The sequence below is a fragment of the Arachis duranensis genome, chromosome 7 (assembly GCF_000817695.3).
Source record: "Arachis duranensis cultivar V14167 chromosome 7, aradu.V14167.gnm2.J7QH, whole genome shotgun sequence".
Taxonomy (NCBI): domain Eukaryota; kingdom Viridiplantae; phylum Streptophyta; class Magnoliopsida; order Fabales; family Fabaceae; genus Arachis; species Arachis duranensis.
Window position 1 is genome coordinate 15,576,797 of NC_029778.3, and position 9,812 is coordinate 15,586,608.

The window sequence follows — 9,812 nt, forward strand, 5'->3', positions numbered from 1 at the left end:
TGCACAATTATTGAGGTGTAATATAACAACCAAACATGTAATACCCGTTTTTAATCATGTAAATTTTAGATTTAATATATCTACAAAATTTATTGTGTCTAAAAAATCTTGTATAAGATCGGTTGAAAAAAGGAGTGTTCCCTCCATAATAACATTGGCTGATGATTCGTCTTCTGACTCATATGAGTTTGTAGAGTCCAGTAGTGATGAGGAAGTAATTGACACTTCATCACGAGTCGTTGTTAAAGGAAATAATATGAAAATGAATCAATTTGAAAAAGAAAAAGAAAAGGTTGTGGATGAAGTTATCCCCATCCAAACTGATGACTCGGATTTTGAGTTAGAAAAAGATTATAATTCTGAGGACTTGCTTAGCCAAGGTTTATTTCAACATTGCACTTCAATTTCATGATTGCATAATACAATTCTACTACCTATTACTTACTTACTAGAAAGCTCACCAAACAAACTATTAGACCAACACCAATAGCCACCGTTAAAAATACCGTAACCATCATCATCATTATCTTCAGTGACTTAACTTTACTCTCCAAATTTTGTAGCCTCTGTTTGAACTTGTCCACTGCTTTTTGATGAAATTGACCAACACTTTGTTGTTTATCGTATCTATCATCCCAATGAAAAAAATTACAATGACTTCCAAATTGCAAAGACAAAAAAGTAACGTTGAAACTGGATTTCTTCAAGGCGAAAAATATGATATTTGTTGGACAAATCACTAATCTCATAATTAGGACACCCATGAATGGTCTTCCTAGATTTTCTGGTATCCTCAAATACTTGATTATTGCTCGCAAACCATAGTTGCAAAATACAACATTCCTAGCGACTTTGGGTCGGATGTCTTTCTTTTCACTTGAGTAATTCATACCTGAACTTTCTTGACTTGTATCTCCGTCACCCATCATTATTCAACAATGATGTGAAAATGATTTCGAGATTCGAAGAAAAGAAAGGAGGACAAAAAAAAAAAGAACTAAGAAAAGGGAAGAGAATAACAAAGATGATTCTCAATTTAGGGATTTAGGGTTTTAAATTTGAGGATGGAATTAAGTTGGACACAAAGAATTAATGTAAAACACCATTTTAAACATAATCTTGTATTGTTCATGTCACATTACACATCATACAACCAGCATGACAGTTAACAACCATATCAGCAACTCATGGTAGTTTTGCGAAGGACTAACGGAAAATTAACTTTCAGTCTTTCATAATATCGATGACTTATTTGATAATTTTCTTAAGTCAGGAATACATTTGAAGTGCGATTAAAAATTTAGAGACCAAATTAGACATTTTCTCAAAAAATTAAACAATAAAAATCGATGAATACGATTTCTACCCACCACCTTATATAGCTAAAAAAAATTGATGCCACAAATTTTTCATAGCAGTGTATTTAATACCACTACCATCATGCTCTTGTCATACACATGCAACGTACTAAAAAATAATTTGAGAATAAAAATAACTACTGTATATAAAAATTTCACTTTTGTATAAAAGTTACTACTTTACTGTGTATAATAAAAATCCACTTTTGTATTCAAGAAAGATTTAATTAGTACAACCGTGAAGAACTTATTTAACTCTAATATGATATCATATTTTATAAAAGAGATGACCCTTCTTATCTAGTTGACTAATAAGTAGTTGCCTTGGGAATTCGTGGCTTCACTTCAATGCCATATTAATGGGTGCATTCAATGCCACCCTTCGGTAGTTTGGCTTTGGTCCCTCACCATAACATATTACTCTTATTATCCACATCTCATTGATGCACTACACTCAAAAACTTTTCAAGAACCTAGCTACAAAACCATTAAAATCAAACCCTACAAGTAGATACAATAATAATATAGAACCATTATTGTTATCTAAGGCTAGAAGAGTAACAAGATAGCTAGATGGAGAAGGGAAATGGTTTTGAAGGTGGTGCAGCAAGATCATCAACAGCATCCATGAACATGGCTTATAATGGTAGTGAGGAATTGGAAGGAAACGAGAGTAGCATCATACGCACTGTAGAGACATTCTTGCGTTTGATTCCTATTGGTTTGTGTGTAACCGCGCTTGTGATTATGCTTAAGAACTCTGAGCAAAATGATTATGGTTCTGTTTCCTACACTGACCTTGCTGGTTTCAGGTAATATATCAATTTCAACTTCCAATTATTAGAACCACAAAAAATTTCATCACTCACTGCTGGTTTTGTACTATTCATTTTTTTCCTCCAAAAATTGGTTTGTTTTTAGAAAAAGAATAAAAAATTAATTTTTAGATAGTCAAATTTTTTTTTTTTTTTAGAATTTAGAGTTTAAGTTTTATAATTTAAGATTTAAGATTAAGAGTTCATGACTTAGGATATAAAATTTAAGATAAACAAAATAATTTTTTTTTTAAAATTAGCTAATGTTAACTGAATAATTGGTTCTCTAGTATTATTTTTATTTTTATAATATATGTGGATATAAGGAATATTCAGATGTACTAATTCAAAAATAAAAGTGATCTAAATGTCTCAAATTTCTAGAGTGATGAAATAAAAGGAAAGAGAAAGAGAGTAGTTGTAATTAGTTAATTAGATCTTAGTGTGAATATGTGGGAATGTTGAAGCTGAAATCTTGTTTATTCATGGTTGAAGGTTTTTGGTGCATGCAAATGGGATCTGTGCAGGTTACTCATTACTTTCAGCTGTGTTTGTTGCTTTGCCCCGCCCTTCCACCATGCCTAGAGCTTGGACATTCTTTTTCTTTGACCAGGTCAGAGCATAATTTTTGTTACCCCTTTTTTTGCATGCTAATGAAACTGATGAGAGAAGGAACTTACAGATGTTCATTCACTTCTCCTTAACACTGCTTCAATTTTCCCTTATGGGGAGGTTTAGACATACTTGTCACTATTTATTTTCAAATTTTTGGTGTAATGAACTTTTCTTAGATATTTGTGTGTACTAAATATGATAATCATACTGAATTATTGAAAGTACACACAACCAATTAGTATCAAATACATTAGAATCAGAGATTTTTTCAGCATCAATCATTAACCCTTATATTATTTAGATTGTCTTTTTTGGCCAGAAATCATGTCTATGCAAGAATTTTAACTTCAATTAGTCCACAGGTTCATCTGCGCAGTTTTTACCTTAGCAATAGCAAGCAACTTTTTGAAAGTTACCATATGCTCGACTTAATTTAAAGTATTGTTAGTAAAAATACTAATTCTCCCACATGTGAATGAACTTAATTTCTTGGAAAATTTGGTACTAACTACCCAATGTAAGCTAACTTTATGGAGGAGATTGGAACCTTAGGAGTTCTAATTCTACAAAGTTAAAGAACTAAAAAAACTTGCTAATTGTGATTGATTCCAGGTGCTAACCTACATAATCCTGGCTGCTGGAGCTGCTTCAACTGAAGTATTGTACTTGGCTGATAAGGGGAACACAGCAACAACATGGAGTGCAGCTTGTGGATCCTTTGGTTCATTTTGTCACAAGGGAACAGCATCAGTGGCTATCACATTTGTTGCAATGTTTTGCTATGTGATGCTTTCCCTCATTTCTTCCTACAAGCTATTCAGCAAGTATGATGCACCAATGAGCAACCCTATTAATGCTAAAGGCATTGACATTGTTGCTTCTCATGGCTGACCCTAAAATGGTAATGGTGTCTAGAAACTCTGCTTGTGATGTGTGTACACTGTGTTAATTACAGTATGATAACTATAATTACATACTATTATGTGTGTGAAGTTGTTTCAATGAGGACTCAGTTTGACTCGTTCTTCATGTATAACATGGTATTAAGGTTGGCATTAACTTTCTACAATTGATTCTTCAAAATAAGAGAGATGTATTATTCATATTCAGTTATGTTTCATATACTGAATTGATATATACATCAGTATCGATGAATATGGATAGATATAAAATTCATTCTGTGGTTACTGTGGATAGAAAACTATGCTTCTGAAGTGGTTACTGTGGTGTCCAACTTGCTGATTAAATGAACTAACATTAATTAATTCCAAATTTATCGATATGATATATATAATAGCCTTCTAATGTCCAGCAATAAACAATGTTCTTTTTATTGGTGTCCATTATGGTAGACATCAGAACCAAAGTTCAGTAAAATACAAATAGTGCCAGCTGATAATTATGTATATTAAATATTCAATCACCATTCACCTTGTACAAGAAGAGAAAGAAAATAAAAAAATACTGTGATTGTGTTTTCTTTCTTTTCTTTTGGCCTGTACAAAATACAATGATGATGAGGCAATTTCTTGGATAGGAACTTCTCAATTTATACATCCAAATCAATGTTTAAAAATGACCCAGACAACTTGACACATGCCAACATTGATTTACATACTTAAAGTGGAATCGTCCTACCCAAGAACTTCCCAGAGTGAAATTAAATTAGAAACAGAAGTAACACATTCAGCTATGTAATTGAAGACAACTCAGGATCAAATAGTATGATAAGCCATATTCAAAAGACGTTCAGAAACTACAAACTTTTCCTTATTGTTACACAAAGGCTATACTGAAATCAAATGCATAATACACTTACATTATTCATAATCCTTTAGCTTATCTTATTGGAAGTTGGAACAGGGAAGGACCAAAGAAACTCCAAATTAGCAAGAGTGATAATATAGCCTTCTACTGGTGTGCCTAAAGATCCTCCTAATTCAGAATTCCACCCAAAACAGTAGAGATTGTAATTTACGCAAACATTGAAAGATAATTCAATGTATGTGAATGAGATTTTGAATTAGGAAAATTTTTAGGCATGTCAATTAGAAGGATTTATCATTTCTCAACTAGCGACTAGAATATCTAAAAGAACAGCATCAGGAGCTAGCGGGCTGAACGAGAACAGCATCAGGAGCTAGCAGGCTGATCGAGAAGGCTCCGCCCACATGAAATTGTGCACACAATAAGACCCAGAATTGCCAGCATATGAAACTTCCTGTGGTCATATATTTGATTAATCACATGTCAATGGTTTTAGAAGGACCAAAGAAGTATGGTCAATCACACATTTCAAAAATAATTGGAGAAATTCTTACAACTCTTTTGAGCAAATCTACTGTTTCAACATCAGATTTTTTAACTAACCTTGTCTTCTTACCCAGACCGAGCCAACATTCTATACCTCACTTACAGTTACTTTCTCAAAAATTTTCTAAAATTCAATTTTAGAATATAAGAGTAACCTACAAAGTTGATATAGGAATCAATGAATGGGTAAAAGCAAGAAACGTACCCAGTTCTAGCCTTCTAGTGGATATAGGAATCCATAAATGGATTAAAGCAAGAAAAGTATCTAGTCCCAAGTTCCTAATAACATATAAGAATTAAGCCTGATACTAATATCAGGCATGCTTTTACACTTTATTGTTTTCACTATTTTCTCTTTTTCCTTTATAAAATTCTGAAGACAGACAATGAAAATGCAAACCAAATGCATCCTTGATTTACGGATCTCAAATCTGCAGCATGTCAGATCCGAGACCCTCTCTTGATCCACTCAGTAACCCCTTGATTTTGTTTTTTAATTTCATTTTTACAAAGTACATGACAATATATGATTGAATGTGTGTGCGCGAACTAAAATCAAAACCAAATCCATGATCTGCAACAATTTATATGAGCTTTAAAAGACCAAAAACAAGTAAAAGTAATGGGAGCAAACCCGAGAGTGAGTCGCTTCGCGGGATCACCAGTGGCATAGCCAGTGAAGTAGAAATAGCGAGAAACAACATGAAGCAACCCAAGGCCAGCACAAACTGAAGGGTGCTTCAACCCTCCCATAATCATGAGCATGAAGAATATGGGCATTGTTTCCAAAGAGTTCTGATGTCCTCTCTGCGACACACACACACATAAACCACTGACTCAATAACCCAAAAAAATTTCGATTCATCAACATTTCTCTGCACGACTGCACTAAAACAAAAATCTACATATACATATAAATAATTACGCTTTAAGAGAAAGAAGAACCTGAACACAGTTAAAGAGATTGGCTTGCTTGTTTTCGGATTCAAGGGCATAAAGGGTGGGATAAGGGACATTGTACCTGTGGGGAATTTCATCAAACAGCTTGTAAGCAAAGGAAGATGAAGAAACAAAAATGGAAGATACACATAGATATGAAATAAAAAATTACTTCTTGCGAGCCATGCCGACTTGGAATGCCATGTAGAAATTGAGGAAGACATAGAGAACGAGAACGATGACGACGTAACCGTACTCTTTGGGGAGCAATTCTACGAGAGATGCTGCCATTTTCGAGTGGGAAATGAAAAACCAGCGTTGCAATGAAATGGTCAAATGGAAATATAGAATGAGATGGGGATTTTCTCTCTCTGACTTGGCTTTGGTTTCGATGAGATGAGACTTCTAGATTGCGCATTGCCATTACATTACCATAATCTAAGCGTTTTTATTTCTCATCATTCTTAAGGCAGTTTCTATTGTTTTAGAATAATGATAGTGATTTACAAAAAAATACGTATAATTATCAATCAATTTTAGTAATAATTTATTTTCTAAATTATATATCTTATTATTTTAAGTAATTATGTTGATCTTTATATTATTTTAAAAAGTATCGAATTCTAATTTTTGACATACTTATTTGTCTCTCTTTTTAATATATGTAAATTATTATATTATAGACAAATAAAATTACTGAAATACTAATATTCTAAATATATTTAAAATCCTTCTTACATTATATATTAGAAAAAAATACACTTTTATCTCTTGTAAGATGTCTAAATCACACTTTTTTCCTACTATATAATATAAAATATATATTTAACACTCTTTTTTCTATAAAATTAAAATAAATTATATCTTAGTTTATGTGACTAAAATTTTTTCAAAACAATTACAATTATATATATAATAATTATTTGGTTGATTCAAATAATAATATTTATTATTGTAATAAATAGTATGTTATTTTGTTCAAATGATACTGTAATTAAATTGTATTTTATATGCAAAAAGAATGAATTAGTCATATAAAAGAGATATAATAGAAATCAATAATAGGATTCATTTGAAGAAGTAGGATTACGAAAATATAATGACATGGAGTATTCTAATAACACTAGTTTTTAAATCGACTTTCATTCTCATTAATTTAATGAAAGAATCAATCATAAATATTTATTGGCTATTATATCTATTATATCTTATTCAAATTAGATTTTTTTTCAATTAATAGTATAGTTGATATGATATATTTTTTAAGGTATTTTTTATTTATTTTATTTTATTTATTTAAATGCATTAATTAATTAAATAATTTGATTGAAATAAATAGCAAATTGTTTAATATTTTATTTGACCATATTAACTATAACTATAATGAATTACATTGGTTATTTGATTTTAGTGTAATAAATGAATTGATTTTGTTTTAATTTATATTAATTTTTTTTCATTTTATATATTTTGATTAATTTTTAAGAGTGTCATAATTAAGGATTTAGATCTTCTAAAATTTGAATTTCACTTTAGAGAGTAAAGTATGATCTTTCACTATTTATTTCATAGGTGGGATCAAGAGAAAATATGAGAAAGAAACCATTCAAAAGTGAGAATCACACCTTATCCTCTAAAGTGAAAAATTAAAATTTAGAGGATCCAAATTTCATAATTAATTATTTATTTAATTTGATTGAGATAAATATCAAATTATTTAATATTTTATTTGATCACATTAAATATAACTAATCAATTATATTAATTATTTGATTTAACTAAAATAAATAAATTAATTTTGTTTTAATTTATAATTTAATTTTTTATCTTATGTATTTTAATTAATAATTTTAAAAAATAATATAACTTTTACATGACATATTTATAAGATATTTTTATTTATTTAACTTATTTGTTTTACCTATTTTGGTATTTTAAAATTTTTTCACCGTATAAAGTCATATATGCTAAAAGAGAATATCATTTTTTTATTAATATCTCTTTTATTCGAGAATATTTTGTTCTCCTATGCTCTATTCTATTCTTTTTTATAAATTATAAAATATTATTATTAATTATTGTACTTTGAAATAAAGTATTTTTTTAAACTTTTTAAATGAAAACACGCATAATAATTTTTGTTATATTTTTTAAAGTTAATTAAATTTAAAGTTTACCTATTTTTGATATTGAAAATAATGAAATCAATGAGTAATAATTTTACTTGTTTTTAAAGTATAATAATTACTCATTAATAGAAATATATAGTTTGTAATTAAATTAAAATATTTACATTATAATCTTAACTCTCTAAAAATTTCTCTTTAAATAACATTAATAGTTGAATATGTAGACATTTTCTTATAATTCAAAAGTAAAATTTTCAAAGTCTTTAATTCTAATGTTAAATCTAATTTGAACAACTGTAATCTAATAGAGTTATATAGATAGATAATAGAGAGTGTGAATAACATGAACAATAGGCAGTATTTCAGGTTCACTAAAATAAAAAATATTTCACCACATTTATCAACCATAAGTCCAGTCTCTCACCTTTCATCTTTCTTTTTTTTTTTTTTACCACAATTGCTTTATTCTCCATTTTCCTGTCGCACCGTCACCAATGCACCTCATTTCTGCCGCCACCGTCTGAAGAAGCAATGTGCCGCACTGCCGTTGCACCTTCTTCTTTCATGCATCGTGCGGTCCCTGTGCTTCCTACAATTGACGCTATCGCTACACCTTTTTCTTTCTTGCGTGCGCCTTTTGCTCTCAACACTGCCGCTTAGGGATGTCAAAATTCCCCGAGACACGGGAATCCCTGCGGAGACTACCCCGAATGGGGATTCGATTGTGGAAAATTTTTTCCGCGGGAATGGGGATGGGGGACAAAATTTTTCCGAAACAGGCGCGGGGACCCGAGCGGGGATCCCCGCCCCGTCCCCGCTATTCCCCGAAATTTTATGAATTTTTTGAATTATCCTTAATAGTTTATTTCTCATATATGTTTTTTAGTCATTTCTCACACACACATATATATAGAAACTCAAAACTCCTAATCTTTATTTGCATAACCCTTCTTCAATTCAGAGATCCCTAACGCTATCCATACTCCATCCAACCTCTCTACAGCCACCCCTTGGCCACCCTTCTCACCACATCGTCACACCTCACTGTGCCATCACCCTTACTGCGTCGTAATTTCTATTTGCAGCATTCCTTTTCGTAACTCTGCCGTCATGTCCATTCTCCTGTTTGTTGTCGCGTCTCCCACCTCGTCCACTGATTTAGTATAAGATAGATACTTGCAGCTCTATTCATATGAAAATTAATAATTAGTTAGAACTATTATGTAGATGGGAAATGGGATCCCCGCGGGGAATGGGGCTCCGTGGAGAATGGGGATAGGGAGCAATATTCCCCCACGGCGGGGAATGGGAACGGGGATGGGGAGCAAATCTGAGGGCGGGGATGGGGAGAAGGGAGGCATCTCCCGCCCCCGCCCTGCCCCGTTGACATCCCTACTGCCGCTGCACCTTCTTCTCCCATGCGTCACGCCGCCATTGTTATCCCTACAAGGGACGCTGTGGTTGCGCACCTTCTTCTCCCATCCGTGACGTCACACCATCGTCGAGTTAGAGGCCTTATTCCGCCGCTCTAACACTGTATCTCTGCCCTTTGCTTGCACATCGCTAAATTGTGCCTTCGCCACTTCTATCGCATGCCGCTTTGCTCCATTCACCCAAATGGTATGTCCCAAATAAACATCCAC

The 9,812-nt window shown here is 32.0% G+C and overlaps 2 protein-coding genes across 2 annotated transcripts; one reads left to right on the top strand and one right to left on the bottom strand.

Annotated features, from left to right (window-relative positions):
* Positions 1–1,758: 1,758 nt before the first annotated feature.
* LOC107458037 (CASP-like protein 2A2) lies at positions 1,759–3,847 on the top strand. The gene is made up of 3 exons (XM_016076227.3): positions 1,759–2,170; positions 2,669–2,786; positions 3,401–3,847. Exons 1-3 carry the CDS (start codon positions 1,932–1,934, stop codon positions 3,677–3,679), a joined length of 636 nt encoding a protein of 211 aa, XP_015931713.1. The 5' UTR covers positions 1,759–1,931; the 3' UTR covers positions 3,680–3,847.
* Positions 3,848–4,483: 636 nt separating this feature from the next.
* On the bottom strand, positions 4,484–6,476 carry LOC107458038 (uncharacterized). Its single transcript, XM_016076228.3, has 4 exons — positions 6,213–6,476; positions 6,047–6,122; positions 5,736–5,908; positions 4,484–5,009 (listed from the first exon to the last, which is right to left on the bottom strand). The coding sequence occupies exons 1-4, from the start codon at positions 6,329–6,331 to the stop codon at positions 4,922–4,924; spliced, it is 456 nt and encodes a 151-aa protein (XP_015931714.1). The 5' UTR covers positions 6,332–6,476; the 3' UTR covers positions 4,484–4,921.
* Between the last annotated feature and the right edge of the window lie 3,336 nt (positions 6,477–9,812).